Source organism: Periophthalmus magnuspinnatus, chromosome 11, assembly GCF_009829125.3.
Source record: "Periophthalmus magnuspinnatus isolate fPerMag1 chromosome 11, fPerMag1.2.pri, whole genome shotgun sequence".
Classification (NCBI taxonomy): Eukaryota; Metazoa; Chordata; class Actinopteri; order Gobiiformes; family Gobiidae; genus Periophthalmus; species Periophthalmus magnuspinnatus.
Window position 1 is genome coordinate 13,038,431 of NC_047136.2, and position 19,738 is coordinate 13,058,168.

General features: G+C 36.3%; 2 protein-coding genes across 2 annotated transcripts; both read right to left on the reverse strand.

The window, feature by feature from the left end:
- Positions 1-954: 954 nt before the first annotated feature.
- lypla2 (lysophospholipase 2) lies at positions 955-14,366 on the reverse strand. Its single transcript, XM_033975153.2, has 10 exons — positions 14,325-14,366; positions 6,886-6,980; positions 6,012-6,043; positions 4,811-4,876; positions 4,680-4,727; positions 3,941-4,011; positions 3,560-3,633; positions 3,366-3,467; positions 2,679-2,849; positions 955-1,903 (listed from the first exon to the last, which is right to left on the reverse strand). The coding sequence occupies exons 2-10, from the start codon at positions 6,961-6,963 to the stop codon at positions 1,853-1,855; spliced, it is 693 nt and encodes a 230-aa protein (XP_033831044.1). The 5' UTR covers positions 6,964-6,980; positions 14,325-14,366; the 3' UTR covers positions 955-1,852.
- A 2,373-nt stretch (positions 14,367-16,739) lies between these two features.
- Positions 16,740-19,708, reverse strand: pithd1 (PITH (C-terminal proteasome-interacting domain of thioredoxin-like) domain containing 1). Its single transcript, XM_033975154.2, has 6 exons — positions 19,352-19,708; positions 18,655-18,698; positions 18,376-18,453; positions 17,743-17,847; positions 17,477-17,585; positions 16,740-16,912 (listed from the first exon to the last, which is right to left on the reverse strand). The coding sequence occupies exons 1-6, from the start codon at positions 19,547-19,549 to the stop codon at positions 16,811-16,813; spliced, it is 636 nt and encodes a 211-aa protein (XP_033831045.1). The 5' UTR covers positions 19,550-19,708; the 3' UTR covers positions 16,740-16,810.
- Positions 19,709-19,738: the final 30 nt, after the last annotated feature.

A 19,738-nucleotide genomic window follows, 5' to 3' on the forward strand; every position in this document is an offset into this window, starting at 1 on the left:
AGACCGCGCTCATTGGCCCCCCACAAGGAAAAGGCGGGACATAAACAGTGACGTTCCCCGCTGATTGGTTTGAAGAAGGAAAGAGGTGCGGCTGGACCCCTCAGTGGTCAGACGATAAACACACAGCAGAGCCAAGCCCTCTTTTATTTTCAGACAAATGTACTGATTTACACCGAGCGACTTAGATTTATGTTAAAGAAAAAACAAAAACAGTTTCATCATTAATGTACATACAGCAATCGCTTTTATTTTGAAATTTACTTGTACCTTATATTTTGTATGTTATGTGCAATTTGATTCTATAACAAACAAACTCAGATGCTTTTGGCGATTTATTTTGCAATACAGGTGTTTTGAAAACAACATACTGAGGCCACCACTTTGGCCCCTACAAGTTAAATGATCGTTATTATAAACACACAAAAGAATGAGATGACAACACAGTGGCAAAACAACAAAACAAGATAATTTATATATATATATATATATATATTTAAAAAATTTTAAACCAATGTCAAAACCCAAGAGAAAACACACAATACAGTGTGACAACTGACAATACACGGGGCAAAATTAATCAAGTGGAAAAAAGTAGCTGCAGAGTCAACATGGTTATAGCTGATAAAGAAAATTATAAAAGGAAACATTCATTAGTGAACAATCAAACTTCTCTTAAGTTTTCTCTTATCACCCACTAAACCAGTTAGAGAAATAGGTACATATTATAATCAAGGAAAGTAAACTCAATATATAAAAGGAAAAAAAAAACAAACACCTGAAGTGTTTTTTTAAGCACACACAACTTATCCAGATACACTTGCATGTCCAAGGATTACAAGTTGTTCAAGGTTACATTATTATGTTTGTAAAATTAAACCTTTCAGTTATAATGGAACAGCTCTGTGCGCAAGCTCTCCCAGTGTATAGCCTTTTAAAATGTTATTTACTTTTACAACAAGAGATCTGACCCCATGTAGCAATGGTAAATGGCCATTAGAGGGAGCTGAGGTGTAGTTTTTTATTGGAGATTTCTGTGGTTTAATTAAACTGTTTTGGTTTAAAAAGAGACAGTGCAAGAGTTTAAAACCAGGCAGACCATGCAAAATTAAAAATGTGAATTGGTTCAGGGCCAAGGGGGATATTGACAAGACAGTGATGATATGCAGTTTGCAATAGCATCTTATACATGACTAATTCATGCATTACATTACAATAGGCCAGTCATTCATACTTTCATGCGAAACCAATGGAGATACAATTGTTCACATTACATATACAGACAAAGATACAAGCAGAAAGATTTGTTGGCCAAGGTATTATGATTTTTACCGTGTTTATGTATGTAACACATACCCAAATCAAGATTAAACAAGTGACTCTAATCTGGACATTTTAATTGAAACTAAAAACATGGTTAATGACGGGTAGGTTAGAGAAAACGAACAGCACATTGTGGCAATTATTTGTGGATTAAAGTTATAGCGTAAATTGGTCATATTGCATCATGTTCACATATATGGGAGGAATGTATTGGGTGTGTTATAAGGTCAAGAATTGTGGTGAAGTTAAAAATTTGACGAAAATATGCTGAGAAAGCTAGGAAATCATAACAGGCATGGGTGGTTAAGGAACAAGGCATTTATAAATTAAACAGGAATGCATTGTGAGTTGATTGATCTCCCTCTGAAGGCTAAGCCTATGGAAAGTATTAGAAATGAAACCATTACAGTGATTTTTCTGTAACTCAAAGAAGAGTGCTCATGGCTGTTTCCCGTTTTCTGTGTGGGGCATTGGTGAAAGGTCAAAGGTGAGAGGTCAGTGTCTCAGGGGTCACAGTAAGGTCATACTGAGGTCAGATCCGAGGCAAATACTTCTCAATAAATTCCTTTATGACCTCCATCTCCTGCAAGAATAAAGGAGGTGTCAAAAAACACTAGTAATACAAACTTTAGAATAAAGGACAATATCCTAAATGAGAATTTAAATTGTATAAACTTTTATAAAGGAGGAATACTAATAATGTCTACTCTAAAAATAAATAAACTGAAATATTAACAACAGAGCTCAAGATTTTTGTTGACATTTATGTAATTCCAACTTAGTAAACAGCTACTTACTACGGGTTTACATATACGGAAAAGTCTTGTGTGTGATAAATGTATTTACCTGTAGCGCAGATTAACCTTTTTGTACCAAGGGCTTGATTATTTTATTTACCCTTTAAATATATTTGTTTTGCAATTTTATGCCTATTGTTTCTTAGTGATCACCAAGATGGTGGACTTTATGAAGCATGAAGTAGAGCATAGTAGTCCAACATATGCATGTGTGTGTATGTATGCTAAGCAGACACATGCTCTTGGGCTTAGTGTCACGTGTATGAAGAGGTAATTTGTCTATTGTTGGTTAACATTGTTATCACAAATTTTACTCTAGGGTACATTCACACTCACACATTCACCATATTAAAACTGAGGCTAAACCAGGACTAAACTCGAAACTAAAGGCTGAAACAAAATCTGGACTAGATCAGGATTTAGCAAGTAGCTGGACCAAACAAAGTACAAGAACTAAAATGGGATGAATTCAGGACCAAATGTGAAGGTACCCTTATACCATGCTAAACATTTTCGACCATATTTCCCTGCCGTGGTTATATTAGAGTTATAGGAACAGACCTGGGGACAGGAGCTGTGCGAGAGGCCAGGGAAGCCTTTGAAGGTGACCAGCTGAGGGTTGACTACAGTTTTGATCAGTTCTGACGTCAAACAGCCGAACTCTATGGGGACCATGGGGTCACACTTCCCGTGGCACTGGAGGATCGGGATGTTCCTGGTGCCACTGGACGCCTGCATGAAGACAATACCAACAGGTTACATAAGTAGGGTTAGGGCTGAGATAATTTTGTACTGTTAAACAAATCCCTCTCAAAAAACATCACAGTCACAGGACAGCTAGGATTAGCCATCAGTTTTCAGTTAAATGTGTAGTCTAAGTATTATATTTTCAACAAAAAAGGTGAGAGTGACTAAGCTGTATTTTTTCAGTTTCCAGACAAAAAAAATAACAACAGTTATTTGGAAGTGTTTGCTAATGTGTGCACTGTGTCACCATGGTAACTGCTGAGCATTCCTTCAAAGACATACATGCTTTACCCCCCATCATGATGTCACTGCAATGTATACAAATACTAACTACAAAATATTTTACATTGTTTAACACTCTGTTGGTTTACAGGACATATGTTTATGAAGCAGACCTCTTAAAAATGCATATTCTACATATTACATCACACAATTAGTTAGTTAGTCACTCTACACCACCTTATATATGTTATCAAATTCGTGTCAATAAATAAATGGTACCGCAGGAAAAGTCCGGTGAAGTGGTAGCCAGCAGCTCAGAGCCACAACTCCAGCCAACTGATGTTGACAGGTCAAAGCTGTGTACAAGGACAATGCTCCACCCTGAAGTTAAATAAATGGCAAAAAAATAGATTCAAGAGAAATTTCCATCAAAATGTTTCCATGTTTTTCATGGGTTGAAGGAATAACCGTACCTGAGAGAATCCTCCAAGTATAATGCGGTGAGGGGGGATGCCATTTCTAGCCTCATGTTCAATTATGGCCTTGACTAAAAAGCAACAGAAACTGATCAGTAATGAGGTTTTCTGGAATTATCAATTCATAAGAATTTAAATTGATGATACATTAAACATGTATTACGTTTTGTGGGAGTGAAAAGATTAATTAAATGAACAGCCTTCTAAAAGTCTAGTCAAGGGTGCCCCCTAGTGTGCACCTAGAAAACCTACAATAATGTGATAACTGAGAAACTGATTATTGGAAAACCATGAGAGCAGTTTATACTATTAATATCTGAACTCAATACATCGAGTAAACTTCATTTTAATGTTTATTTTGTTGTTGTTTTTACTCACTGTTCTCTGCTGCCTTTTTGATCCCTGCTTCGTCCTCTGCTGAGTCTGGACTGAGGCCTTTGAGGTCAAACCTACCCAAATAATAATAATAAATAAGTGTTTAATCAGCAATAAATCAGCAGAGATCAGGACAACAGGACGAGAGGTTTTGTTAACATTCTGAGATTTGAAGATGCCAAAACTTCAGGGGACAGAATTACTAATTCCAAACTTCAGAAATCACTCAGGATTGTGCATTGTGTGTTCAAATTACAATTAGAATTTTATTAAAAACAATCACAAAAATAGCTGACAAAATTTACACTTCTGTATGGACACTCATTGCTCCCTGCTGACCAGTAACATCTCTGATATGGATTTTCTCAATAGTGGACATTTTATGACGTAGATTCCCAAACCCCGTACAATAAGAGCTATGTCATGGGAACAAAATTCAGAATGGAGAAAATTGGAATTCTGCGGTTTCCAGGGAGACAATAGAACCCTGTGTTGGACCAAAAAAGGAAGTCTTTCATTTTCAGTACATTTTATGTTTGAACCAAATGCAACCAGACTAGACCAGACTAAACCAAGGCTAAACTAGGAAAAGACCAGATGTAAAGTAAAAAACAGCAAAACCAGGTCTTCAAACAGGACTACATCAGATTAAGCCTATTAATAAACCAGGTATAAACCACAGTTAAACAATGACTGCAATGACAACTTGAAGATACAAGTATTGCAAAAATTGTGTGTTTACCATGCAGGCATCAAGGCGCCCATGTTCAGAGTGACAGGGATAGCAGGCCTAAAACAAAAATGCAAAACTAAGCAATGTTACGTAATCTATTACACTATAAACAATGTATAGTTTCCAAAAATGAGACTCACGCATGAGGACAGATGAACTTGACATGAGGCAACCGAATGCTGGTCAATACATCAGCCCAGCCTTTTCTAGGGGAATGGAGAAAAAAAAGTAAAATTTCAAAACTTGTTTCAAAAACTAGTCAAATACAGAATGGACTGAAACAATGTGTGAAAAGAGACTATGCAAACTGTACTACTACTTTTAATTATTATATTTAATAAAATTAAGCGGGCTATTAAAATCACAATTCAACTAATGCCAGGTAACCGTATTTCTATTTCTATGAACAACATGGTGGCTATAGAGCTTCTACACCCCACACTGGCAGTGTTAGAAACAGAGAATTCCCATAGAAATTAATAGTGTCGGCGCAATTAAGAAACTTTATCAGAGTTTCAGAGATTGTGGATTATTGTTGCGCACCTGGATGTGCACATTATGGTCAAAGAAAAGCCTGAGCCTTTTACTGGATTTACCATGCTCCAGACTGACGGTAGAAGTGATCTAACAGCTAATCAAACCGTACATTAATGAAGCTATGAATATCTTTATATTGATATTATTTATTCATTTTTTTGAATGATTCTGCTGTTGTCTCATAACGATTCAAGAACTGCAAGTTTGTGTACTGTTGATTACCATTATAGTCTATCAATTAGGCAGGGAGAGATTATAAAATAAAATCACAAACTTAAGTTAAATCAATGTTTTTGAGTGTTTATTACATAAGTGCTTTAGCCTGCTATGTAGGCTACAGCATCTGTGCATTAGTTAGAGCATCTTGTTTTCGCCATTTCACCAGTCACATTTAAACTATCAAACATAATGTTATAGTTACAAGGCTTTATAATAAAGTCTATTTTTTACAAACATCTCCAGGGACCCTTTATGATTATATAAGACAGTGAAAAGTAAACCAGATGTCCAGATATTGCAGAGTTAAGGCGAAATCTACATGATTTATACTCTACAATCATACCCGTGTAAGGTAAGAGACACTAATCTGATTAGTTTTAAAATAAACTTGTCTACAACTTTATTTAATGACAAAAAAAAAAAAAAAAAAAGGACTTGGTGCCATTCATTACCACTTCACCACTGCCAATATGCCATCCCTATCAAATTTACTCACATGGGTGCAGAAGCTCTATAGACATCAACTATAGCATTATTAACATTATCTTTACAATAACAAAATGTCTGCTAAGAGGCACCACTCACCCATTATCTCCCAAACCGTGAAGGAAGATCACCTGCAACAAAAATAAATTATTGTTATTTTTTATTCATGGTAGGACAACTAAAATGTATTAAACAATAAGAAAGCATGAAGCAACAGTATTAGAACAGCCAGGAGTTGTGTTTTGTTATGTTGTCTGGTATTTGCCATTACGTATACTTCTATTAGAATGCACAATATAGGATCTTTCAAGTTACAAACATGCAGTATGTAATAAATAGTATAAATCTATTCTGAACAGAGGCACTTTTACAAATACACTAGTAACAAAAATATTTAATATGTATGTAAATCTGTGTTTTCCATCTTATTTCTTTTAGATTTGATTCATTTTCAACTGCATGTATAATAAACAGAGCAACATACAACTCGTGTTTAGCTGAACTATCTGGGCCTAAACCCTCTTATTTCATACAGCTGTTCATAAATCCCTTTGAAATTGACCTAAATTCCCCCTCCCTCTTCCTCTGGGGCATTACAGTCACAATGATTATTATCCATCGGTTTCAGAATGATTAAGCATTGCCCATCCCTAAATGTATTACTAATTATATATACTAGCTAAAGAGTGTTTTGGGCCATTTATTGAATGAATGGGGTTTAATTTTTGGGGTCTTTTTTAAATACAGTTTGTATTTTTAATATGGTTAATTCACAAAAATGGTTTACTAGGATTATCATGCTTAAGGGTTACTGTCATTGGCAATAAATCATTTCAGTATCATCTTTAATAGCAAATACATCGGTCTTCAAAATGTGTTGTGGCCAAGTGTGATGTCAGGAGTTTGAAGGTCTCTGTGTTGATCTTATTGGGGGTAAATTCAGGTATTTTGGGGTTTTGGTGTCTGGACTCACAGCAGCAGTCTCCTCCTCCGTCCCAGACACCGTCGCAGCCTCGTCGAGCAGCGGGACCGACATGTTGTTGCCACACATACACTATTGAAGAGATGCTGAAAGGTAGAGAAAGAAAGAGAAAGACCAACTATGAACCAGCATTGTTAAATAATATATACATAATCAACAACACATCAATACTAAAACTACTATCAAAACTAGATACTCAACTGAAGCATCACTACTGAAAATTTCAGTAGCAGTGGATATTTCTTGGCCCCATCTGAGAGTATGACTGCCCTACTTACAGTCCTTTAGAGTATTTGGAGTTGCATTATATCACCACTTTCTGAAACTATTGTGAAAAAATGGTTTCACTGTTTATTTAATAGACAGAGAAGACATTGAACTTCGCGCCAGGTTTTGTTTCATTTGGGTAGACACAGTAAGTACAAAGACATTAACCATAAACCAGGTCAACAAATCTACAATCTGACAGTTAAACAGCTAATTGCATTACAGAATTCTGACCTTTCCTCCAGCTCTATTTTAAACCATAGGCATTCAATGTTGTGAGGCCACGTGAACGCAATGTCTTCCCACTCGCCATCAATTACATGAGAGGGGGTGATCTTACAGAGCAGGAAGCAGTAAAAGCATTGACTCATTAATGGCCCTAAAGCCTAATGCATTGTGGGATGGGGTGTGACGAGACAGGACTGGGACGATTGGTACAAAGGCGATGAGGAGAGAAGAGGGAAAGGTTAATTTGTAAACGAGGGGGATTATAGTCTGGTGGTGTTAAAATGCCACGCAAAAAGGTCACCTCCAATACACAACAAATACAAGGAAGTGGACTGAGAACCAATCTGCTTCCTGAACCTGAAGCTGTGTAGCTATTAGTTAAAAGAGCCCTGGCAGGAAAACAATACAACATTTTTTTCCTCGGCTAAATAAGAATATTATAATACCTATACAGATTACCCAAAGCACCGTCATCTAGGTCTATTATAATTCTTGAAGAGGAGCCTAATATGGATACTAATAGTAACACCATCCACCTTGTACAGACAGTTCCAAAATCTAAAAATGTGGTTAAATCATGATCATGAATTTGTTTCTTTGTTGGTACAGTTGGCACAGTTCTGACAAGCAAGTGACGCTTACTCATCATAAGTAGCTTAAGATTTAAATGTAACTTGCAAAAAACATCAACATGGAGGTGTGGACAATAGGCTATTTACAAAAATCCATGTCTTATGATTATCGCAATAACAATATTGAGAAGATGGCACATATCAAAATCTATCAGAAATGTGCTAAAATGTAACAGTAATTTACATTGTGATTGAGTAGTATCACACTATATGGACTGTAAAATTACACACCCTTCTTTGAAAGATTACATCACAAGTTTGTTTTATTTTTATTATTCTATTATTTTTGCAACAATTAAAGCATTTTCAAAACTGACATTGTGATAACCATATTTCAATATCTCCCACTTCTTCTGATAAATTATAACACCATGTTTTATAAAAAGGAAAAACTTGTGTACCACACTGGTAGGTGAATGTTTATTCCTAAGCAGCACAACCATTTTTGACAAGAACATTGTGTAGTCTCTATTTTTGCAAAAATGACAAGTTGCAGAGTGAGGCAGCATAGCATCTGCATTCATTATCACTAAGCATTAATCATTAGATCATTTTAGACGTGAAAAAAAAACAAAACATTCCAATGATGTCTCTAAGCAAGAATATGATTAAAAATAAGACTGAGGGGGAAACTGAGGTAAAGCGTAAGTAAGGTAGTAGTATTTTTGTGGGACATTTTTGTTCACACCTGACTTAGTCTTTTGGCAGAGTTTTTCAGTATTTTAATATGTGTAACTGTGCAACTATTGTGAATTTGTAATCAGTCTATTTTAGTGGTAATACAGTGGCTAGATCTTGCTCTGTTCTGTCAATATCTCGCAATAATGTCAAGAGAATTACAATAGCCTGAATCAAGTAGATATTAAATCCTAGAAATTGTTGTTATTGTGAGCACTAAATGATCATTAAGGTTAATGAAGGCAGTACCTTTCATCAGTACTGTGTGAAGTGTGTGATGGCAGTAATCAGAAATGTGCTAAAACAAACCTGTAAATGTTGTAGTTGAGATTTAAGTTGGCCTATTGTGCAAAACGTGAAGGCACTGTTTTATTAATAGTGCATATCAACCTTCTTTGGAAGATTTCACTGCAAGCTGCCCTTTTATTTATTTATTTTTTGTCTTTAGTATAGACAATACATGATGTACTAATTTTGCATTTAAAAGAAAAAACAACAGTTGCGATATCATCAAACTTTCTATCTCCCACCACTCTTGTTGCGTGGGATCCAGAATACACACTTCTTCAATACTTTACAAAGATGTGAGTCTGGTCACCGGTGAATGTCACAGTTTTCAAATGGTTGTGATTGACACGTGGATTAGTCACCTTTGAATTAATAAATAATTAAATAAATTCAATTAGGCTAAATCTGACCGGTTTACTGTTGAATTGTCAATTGAATTAAAAAGCCTTTGAAAAGAAAAAGCCTTTCTTTGTTTTTAATACAATTATCGAAAACTGTGATTGATTAATATGACACTAATTAGGGAGGGCACTATGCAAAAGTATTCTAAATGGTAAATGGTCACCTTTTTTTCTATAGCACTTTTCCACCTTCAAGGCACTCAAAGTGCTTTACATCAAGGAACCACTCATCCACTCACACATATTCATACACCAGTGTACACAGACACTGGGGGCGAGGTGGGTTAAGTGTCTTGCACAAGGACACAACAATGGCATTCATCTTTAGGAGCTGGAATCACACCGCCAACCTGCAGGTCAGTGGATCTGACCACCCAACCAATTATGTTCATGTAGAGAGCGGGATTCGAATCGCCAATCTTCAGATGACTGGACAAACACTCCCAACTGAGCTATGGTTACCCTATTTATCCATAAATATACAAAAGCATCATACAAAACTGGTGAAAGCAACTTGACAAACCCAATGCAATGTGCAGTGGTTTCATTAAGGTGCATGCTGATTGTAATGTGATAGCACACTGAAAGGGGAGTGACTTTTAATTTGGTGTCAAAAACGGATGTGAAACTTATATATACCATGCTTTATAGTATTTTCAAAACAAACAATAACATGGTGATCTATATATGTTAGCAGCTAATACCCTATAGAAGTACAATACCCTCTCTTTAACGATAAATTTCTTATCATAACAAAGTCCTCCTTGATGGTCTATTCTTTTCACTGCGGGAAATAACCTGTACAACCAGTTCAAAGGATACCTGCAGTTATAAATATTTGCACACTGTGTACTTGGTGTAGGTTCTGGTTTAAAATGATCAGAAACTACCGTAATGGTGCATTAACACCAGCATACACAGCCAGTCAAATGTTTGGAGACACTTTTTCAATTATGTTTCTTCTTTATTTCCATGATTATTTGCATTGTAGATTCTCACTGAAAGCATCAAAACTATGAATTGATACATATGGAATGTAGCAAACTCAAAAAAAAAATTAAGTCAAAATGGCACAAACCTTGTTTTTAAAAAGCAGTCACCCTTTCCTTTGAACCCTGGTTAACACTTTTAGCACTTTTTCTTGACCCTGTCAAGGCACAGCTGTGACGTGAAGACCCTTTCAGGAGACTTCATCAAGAACCTCATTGACAGACGTTCAAGGTTTTGCAGTGCTGTCAACATGGCAAAGGGTGGCTACTTTCAGCCTTTGAATATAAAAATCTAACTTTTTTCTTTGCTACATAGTTCCATACATCTTGCATCATATATTTGATGTCTTCCATTTATATAAAATGCACAAAGTAGTAAACAAACATTACTGCATATAATAATATGACCCAGTATTACATGCAGTGATGTCACTATACTAAAATTTCAAACTCAATTTAAGTACTCCTTTTTTAGTAATTTAAAGTAAATTTCATATACAGTGGGGGCAAAAAAGTATTTAGTCAGCCACCAATTGCAAGTTCTCTCACTTAAAAAGATGAGAGATGCCTGTAATTTTCATCATAGGTACACTTCAAGTGTGAGAGACAGAATGGGGGGAATTAACCCAGGAAATCACATTGTAGGAATTAATTGGTAAATTCCTCGGTAAAATAAGTATTTGGTCACCTACAAACAAGCAAGCTTTCTGGCTCTCACAGACTTGTAAATTCTTCTTTCCGAGGCTCCTCTGTCCTCCACTCATTACCTGTATTAATGGCATCTGTTTGAACTCATTATCAGTTTAAAAGACACCTGTCCACAACCTCAAACAGTCAGACTCCAAACTCCCCTATGGCCAAGACCAAAGAGCTGTCAAAGGACACCAGAAACCTGCACCAGAAATCTGCACCAGAATCTGAATCTGCAATAGCAGCTTGGTGTGAAGAAATCAACTATGGGAGCAATTATTAGAAAATGGAAGACATACAAGACCACTGATAATCTCCCTCGATCTGGGGCTCCACACAAGATCTCACCTAGTGGGGTCAAAATGATCATGAGAACAGTGAGCAAAAATCCCAGAACCATACGGGGGGACCTAGTGACTGACCTGCAGAGAGCTGGGACCGAAGAAACAAAGGTTACCATCAGCAACACACTATGCCGCCAGGGACTCAAATCCTGCAGTGCCAGACGTGTCCCCCTGCTTAAGCCAGTACATGTCCAGACCAGGTCCATCTGAAGTTTGCAAGAGAGCATTTGGATGATCCAAAAGAGGACTGGGAGAATGTCATATGGGCAGATGAAACCAAAATAGAACTTTTTGATAAAAACTCAACTTGTCATTTTTGGAGGAGAAAGAATGCTGAGTTGCATCCAAAGAACACCATACCTACTGTAAAGCATGGGGGTGGAAACATCATGCTTTCGAGATGAAGAGAAGATGAAATGTGGCTGGGTCTTTCAGCATGACAATGACCCCAAACACACCGCGTGGGCAACAAAGGCTCCGTAAGAAGCATTTCAAGGTCCTGGAGTGGCCTAGCCAGTCTCCAGATCTCAACCCTATAGAAAATCTTTGGATGGAGTTGAAAGTCCGTGTTGCCCAGCGACAGCCCCAAAACATCACTGCTCTAGAGGAGATCTGCATGGAGGAATGGGCCAAACTACCAGCAACAGTGTGTGAAAACCTTGCGGAGACTTACAGAAAATGTTTGAGCTTTGTTATTGCCAACAAAGGGTATAACACAAAGTATTGATATGAATTTTTGTTATTGACCAAATACTTATTTTCTATCACAACTTGCAAATACATTATTTAAAAATCAGAAAATGTGATTTTCTGGATTTTTTCCCCCTCATTTTGTCTCTCATAGTTGAAGTATACTTATGATAAAAATTACAGGTTTTTTAATTGGGAGAACTTGCCAATTGGTGGCTGACTAAATACTTTTTTGCCCCACTGTACAAAATAATAGTACTTTCTTTATCTTGGCATGAGAGCTTATATTAGTTCAGATTAAATCAAAATCCTACTAAAACTGTTCAGGAATGCGCAAATGTTGTCCTGTTAATGTGAAATTGAAAGACATGTTTAAATCAGTACCTAATTTTGATATTAGTCTTTGTATTGTTTAGTATCTGATTTTTGATACTTTTGACAAGCCTAATCTGCAGGCACAACAAGCGATAATAGCAAAAAACTTAAATTGCAACAGGTAAAGACCTATTCAGTCTTTCTGACTGCAATGTGACTTTAGGGGATAACTGTAAAAGAGTTAAATACACAGTAAATGGTAAGCACACTTAATGTGATGTTTATCTTATTTTCAGCTGTGGCACTTTAGATCACAAATTTGAATAATTAGTATTGTACCCAAAACCACTGCAAATAGACTCAGAACAAAGACATTACTGAAAGGCTTAAAAAAACCTAAATAAATTACATCACAGGAGTTCACTCTATGTGACTTCAATTACAGTCAAGCCCAATGAGAACACAGATCTAAGGAAGAGCAGGGGCATTCCAGTGAACTTTCAAAAAAGATAAGAAAATACTACAGTGAGCCTTTCTCAAACTAATTGGTCCTAAACTCAAATGCATAAATAATAAAGCACATGACATAGCAGACTACAGTTTACCCACTGATAGGCATTTAAGCATCTACACAATAAAACAGTAAAACATGCAAAGAAGTTGCAACACATAACCGAATTTTCATCCAACATATTGTGGCATTTGTCAAAAAATTCAACAGCTCTTTAGCACAAAAAATAGAGATACTCTAGTATCTCTAGTTTTTTGTGCTAATGATATAACTAATGATGATTCAAAATAAGTTTATTTTATTTCCAATACAGTAGGTAGATAGGCATGCCTTCCATTTGATCTTGTTTAATATGTAAACACTGATTACTATTAGTACTCATTGTTTTATGTTGCACAATATAGGTTCAACCATTCGGTTGTTTGGGAAATTTGTTCATAGTTCTTTTTTTTCTTTAAAATTCACCCATAATGCCCCAAAGATTCTTCATTGATGCAGACATGGGATAGAAATGGAAAACTGAGAAGGCCACACCAGTGGTTCACCACCTAGGAAGAAAAGCTCCACGAGGTTTCCCCAAAAAAGGTCCAAAATGTACAGCTTGAATTTGGGTGGCACGTTAAATTGCTTCCATTTCCTATTTTGTAATACTTACTGTTCAACAACCAGCTTGTTAACCATAAAACTACTCAATTTCTCCTTATAAGACAGTACTTTTTCCAGGTAAAAGTAAGTATGTGTGTAAGATAGTGGCCGCTGTGAACTAGATGTGTGTAACTATAGGGCTACACCGGGGTAAATATGCTACAATGACAGACAGCATCTTCCATGTACAATAGTCTAATACTTATTAAGCTTGCTATCTGTGCCTTTCCGATTGAAGTTAACACAAGGCAACTGAAAACAGCATCATAGTTGCACTATTGTCAAGAGATCAGGCGAGAAGCAGGCACACAGAAAGCAAGTGAATTTAATTAAAGTCGGCGGCTAGCTCAGAGAGGCAAAAAACAGCGAGGACAATGAATGATCCGAATGCAGCTAGCGGCAATAACAAGAATGCACCAACAATACAAAACAAAAATAAACTGTTTTCTATCGCTACAATGCATAATCTAATCATCCAAAAATATATCTCATAAATAACCTGGGTTTGAGTCTCATTTGAACGAAAATGTACAGAATAAACAAGCTAGAATCGATGCGGCTACGAGCGAACGTTCACGCTACAGTATCGGCTCTTCCACGTCTTCATTCCATTATATTTCAACGCTATACAAAGTGATATTGAAGTTAAACGTCTAATCTTGTAAATAAGAAAGTAGGGTTTGTTTTGGATGGGTTTAAGGTGGTAAAAGTTACACCCAAGTCCCTGGCCCGTTAGCTGATGCAGTACTCACCTCACCGCTCGCTGTCCCAGTTTACGATGGTTCCGGTTTACGTCCGGACTGACGCACAGGGCAGGGCCAGCGCAAACCCACGCACGAGCTCAAAGTTCAGATTTATTATTTACAACAATATTCAAAACTAAGGTAATGGAAAATGTGTTCATATCGAGGAAGATCAAGTATGCGAATAATTACTTAAAATGAAGTGTTTTTGTTTTACCTATTAATTTCGCGACTTAATCAAAAGTCAGGTCCCAGTCATATGGGATCATTGATAACACTGAAGTGCTCATATTAAAATTGATGTGGAGGCGTGGACTGTATAGAAGGCAGAACTCTTAATTGCAAATTCTTTAAATGTATGGTAAATATTGATGTAATTTGATTAAATGGCCTATTCAGATGGGAGCAAACCGGTGCAATGTCAAATAAACTCATGTGAAACAAATGTGGTGATATTAAATTGGTAAAATTTCCATTTCTTAACAAATGGTTTTCAGTGGTTTTCAACATTTGTGGATTTAACGTTTTGATATTTCTTTTAAAAACAGAAAATTACCAATAGTTACATATTCATCTGGAATTATTATTATTACCTATTTGAGCCTTACATTTCACCCATCCTTCAACCTGCTGGGGCAATCTGTCAGAAACAGTGTGCAATCTCAGTGTAGTGCCCTGGGCCCCTTAATCAAGAACTTCATCTGGAGTACATAAAGTAGCTGGAGGATAATCTTATTGGACAGGTTTCAAGTTGATGGGAGCATCCATCCAGACAGGAGGGGAACATAAAACTATGTATTTCTAACACAAAAAATGAAAGAATGAATTTTGTAATTCTGTTAAAGAATTAAACACAGAGAATTGTTTGTACAAAGTGGTCACCTCTTGAAAATTAACAATGAAAGACCATGAATTAAATGCCCCAGATGGATTTGAAAGATACTCCTACTACCACAAACAGATGCCACTTCTTATTGCCTGTGTGAGGGTCATTAAAATCCACTGACATACACAAAGCATTGTTGGCTTTTTCATGCTTTTTAGAGACATTGAATTGCATTTATTCTAGGGTTGCACAATATATCGTGAAAATATTGACGTTGCATTATTGGCTGATGCAATAATCGCTATCGCAAGAAAACTACATTTTATATTTTAAAGAAAAGTACTGTTTTTGAAAAATTTTGGATGATTTTGTCCTCATTAAGTTACATTAGACTTGGGATGGTGTTGGCTTTGTTTGACATGTAAATGAAGGCATGTGGATTTTTTAATTAACTGAATTTATAGTGGCAAATGGTTTTAAAACATTGCAATAATATTGTTATAAAAAAAACTAAACAAAACAAAAACATAGTTATCGAATATTGCATATTTTTCTCATATCATGCAGCCCTAATTTATTCTCTTAAGATCCTAACCTGGACCATATATCTACTTGTCTTATCTCAACTTAAATTCAAGCTAAAATAATGTGAGATCTTCACAAAACATCCTTATGGAGAGACTGTGGATTCAGCAAAATGAAATGATAGATGGGACACACTAATCTTTAGCTGTGGCTACCTCAAAACATTCACAATGCAAATAACAAGGACCAAGCAAAGAGGGTGTGTGAGCAGCACAATGTAGTGCTCAACTCCCAATACCAGCAATTAAATTAAGACAAAAGTTATATTCCAAAGATCTATACAGATGCTATTTAAATTAAAGTTAAAATACCAAATGTTACTGAAGCATACAATAAGAGAAAGGTAATTTGACCATGCAAACAAGCTTGTTTACTTAGAAATTGCATAACTTTAATTGCAGCTTTTGTTACATATTTTTCTGTTCTGAAATCATAGATTGCAGTGGAGACAAAAACAACTTATTTTCAAGCTTTCAGCATTTTGAAATTCATGTGTTTAGAAAGAACTCTGTTAATTGTCATCTTTGAAACTATAGTAACATCTTGGCATAGCTTCAGTCTCAATTCAAAGCTTATTCAACCTGACACAAAGGCATCAACTCATCACTCTCTAGAGCTGCCCAATAGATAGCAAAATTAATATTAATTGCAATAAATTAACAATTGATTAAATTTTCAATACACAATCTTCCAAATATCAGTGAAAATTTGTACCGGTAATTTAAAATATTGACAAACTCTGATCTTAATTCAAGTGGTGGTGGTAATTCAAGGTCTTGGTGCTGATATAATTAGACTGGAATATTTTTGCTTTGATTTACATTTTAAGTTTAATTTAATTGAACACTGTAAAAATATGTAATAATTAATTAATGTACTGATTGTTTGCTTCATTGAGTTATTGAAAAAGTTGTTAATATTATCATTTGATTTGATAAAATCAGACAGTCAAAGCTTTTTAAGGCAATACTAGAATGTTTTAGAATGTACTAGAATTTTAGGTTTTTTTTCCATATCATGCAGCCCCACTACACTCTTAAGCCACAGTTTTCAGGTCTCAGTCTTCTTCAGTGTTTTTAAAGTTTCAGGAAATAAAGTTGGTTTGAGGGATGATAGTCTCCACTTTGTGATCTGCTGGATTCGCTGCTGCTTCGTAGTTACAGATTGTGACTTCATGTCTGTGAGCCTAAAAGGTAAAATGATCAAGTTTAATTTAACTGGCAGAAAAACATAGGGGTGTGTGTCAAGACTGAAACACTTGAGCAATATACAAGCATTTTCTACTAATATTAATATAATAATAATAATAAAAAATATAAATTGTCATATTCATTTTCTTTAACATTTCATCGATTTATACACAACATTAGGGGGACTTGTTGATGGGGTGAAAAAGGTTAGGTTGAGATTATAAATCCGATAGATAGATAGATAGATAACAAGTGAGGAAAAAATTTCAAAGACAAATTATAAAAGGAATAGTTTGTTAATTGCTAGATAAATATTTTAAAGTTTGTCTATCTATCAAACATGTAACTTGCTTGTCTCCATGGAGTAGATAAAGTTTAATGCTGTGGAAAATTACAGGTAATGCAATAAAATCTCCGTGGAGACAAAAAGATGGCAGATGCTGCAGTAGAAAAGTTGCATAGTGCACCTTTAAAGAATCACAGGTGTACACTGAACATCCTATTAAAATATTTGAGGTTGAAGTTCATTGCTTTCCAGTAAAAACATCACACTAACTGACCTCAGAATATTCTCCTCTCAGGCCGATGTAAAATACTCTTGTACTTTCTGCCCCAAAGTTTTTTGGGATGTGAATGGAGAGATTATTCACATTTGTAAACCGCGCAATCCTGTACACAAAGATGACAATGTTAAGCAAATTAATTTGAAAAGTGGAAAATTTGCTATAATTATACATTACAGTAATGAGCAACTAAAAGGTGGCTGTTTCTAATAATTTTAAAGACTAAAATGATACAGTTCATTGGTGCATTCCTGTGTCCTTACTTTGTGGGATATTCCAGTTCTGCGGTGGGGTCTCTGTTGAGTCTAAAGGCCTGTTCGGGTTCCCGTCCTGTGTCATCAAAAGACATCTGGGGAATGTTTTTGAATCTGAAATGAGGTACAGAAGTGGGTCAGTTGCATTTACTGAGTTGCATTTACTTGAGTAGCTCCATAAAACTATACTCAAAGTAAAATACAGTATTATAGAGTGTAACAGTACTCTTACTTGAGTAAAAGTTTTGGTAACTCTCCCCACTGTGAGTAGGCCTAAGTCTACGAGTGACAAAAGTTTCCAATATAAATGATCTGAAGATGAAGATTTGTGTCTCTTGCACCTCTCCTTCAAATGTGATTTTGTTTCTGTTGTTTTTGTAATCTTTACTTTGAAAATACCAGATTTTTTTTGCATTATTTATTGTTCTGTAATTGTTCTGTACATACACTTCTACATTATAAATCTGATGTTACTTCCTGACAATCATTCTTGAGTAGTAGTTTCCCTAAATACCTTTTCTACTCTTGTGCAATTTTATTGAACTGTTGGTTGAGGAATATTATTTTACAATTTTTGGTTACTCTAACCCATCTATGCAAGTAATTACAATAAAAACACTAAAATGTTGTTCACAAACTCACAATCGTATCTCCGCTGGATGAGAGTCGTCATCTTCTCCAGAAATAATGATGCCTTTTAGCTTCACGCTGCCTGTAAAACTAAAACAAAAAGTGCATGATCATGGCAAAACTGCATGAAAGAGACGCTAGAAAACAATGAGATGGTGAAAATAAGATAATAGACATTGTTTGACTGTACACTATAGAAGGAAAGTGATTTTTGTTACTTGACTTAGTAGTTTTATTGAAGAATTATCCATGGTTCAGCATATTGGGCAGTAACATTATCTTCAGACTTACGGTATATTGAACAGAAGTTCTTCATCAGCATCGCTTTCCACAAACTACAAAACAAAGATAGCAACAAAATTATTTCTAAAAAAGGTATTTAAGGCATAAAAAGAAAACTTGGTAAAGTTCAACAACTTTTCTGGTGGGGGCGGGTCTGTCACCTGCCTGTCTCTAAGGAGATGTTAAGGATTTCACTAGAATGTTCCACAGTATGACATTAAACAATTACAGGTTTTATGACACAGAAAGGACATAGAGCATACGTTCTCACTGCCTTTCCACAGATCTGACCTAAGAGTAATTTTAAGGCCATTCAGTGGAACATTCTCGTCAAATATCTCCATGGAGACAAACAGATAGCAGAATCAGACCTCCAACAGAAAAGCTACAGAGTGCACCTTTACAAATGTTATCAAAAGGCTGCAATGAAAGCGTGATTATAACGTTACTGTAACTATTCTGAGTAAAGTGAGTGAACGCTGAGTCATGCCAGTGTCTGAAAGTGCGATTGATTTACTGTTTTTACTCATTAGCCCGATTGTTGTTAGTGGTGTTGCTATTATGCCATGTCCTAAAGCTAAACCAATTGACAAACGTGTAATAATAACCCTATGGATCTTCAGCGGGGTGCCTGTCTGCTTCTTGCCGCGGATGCCGCTCTCTCCCGGGGTGTCATTCTCAGGGTATCACGCCAACTTCAACTCACCTTCTCCCGGTCTGTCCGCTGGTCCCAGGGCTTAAACACCTGTTTCCCGTCCCCGTCCCGGCTCTCGTTCAGACACTGCAGCTTCTCCAGGTCGATCCGCCGGTAGAGCCCGTACTCCACGCCTCTCTCCGCGGGCTCATGCTCCCCCTCACAGCTGCAGCCTCCGCCGTGTCCGTGTCCATGCCCGTGCCCGGACATGATGGAGCAAAAAACACCAGGGATAAACTCAAAGCACTGGGTAAAGTCTGCCGGAGAAATCCGCTGCTGTCCGGTGGTCGAATAGACGTACTAGAAATGTGAAGACACCTGCAAGTTTTACTTCGCAGCGTGAAACAAAATACTTCTGCGTCAAATCAGCTCGCGGCATAAATCACTTCCGGATTAGTT

Coding starts and splice junctions, on each gene's coding strand:
- lypla2 (XM_033975153.2), bottom strand. CDS start 6,963: ATGTGTGGCAACAACATGTCGGTCCCGCTGCTCGACGAGGCTGCGACG. Junction 2,850..3,365: donor TTCACCGGACTTTTCCTGCG/GTACCATTTATT, acceptor GTCTTCATGCAG/GCGTCCAGTGGCACCAGGAA. Junction 1,904..2,678: donor CGCACAGCTCCTGTCCCCAG/GTCTGTTCCTAT, acceptor TTATTCTTGCAG/GAGATGGAGGTCATAAAGGA.
- pithd1 (XM_033975154.2), bottom strand. CDS start 19,549: ATGTCCGGGCACGGGCATGGACACGGACACGGCGGAGGCTGCAGCTGT. Junction 17,848..18,375: donor CATCCAGCGGAGATACGATT/GTGAGTTTGTGA, acceptor ACCTCATTTCAG/ATTCAAAAACATTCCCCAGA. Junction 16,913..17,476: donor TGAGAGGAGAATATTCTGAG/GTCAGTTAGTGT, acceptor TTTACCTTTTAG/GCTCACAGACATGAAGTCAC.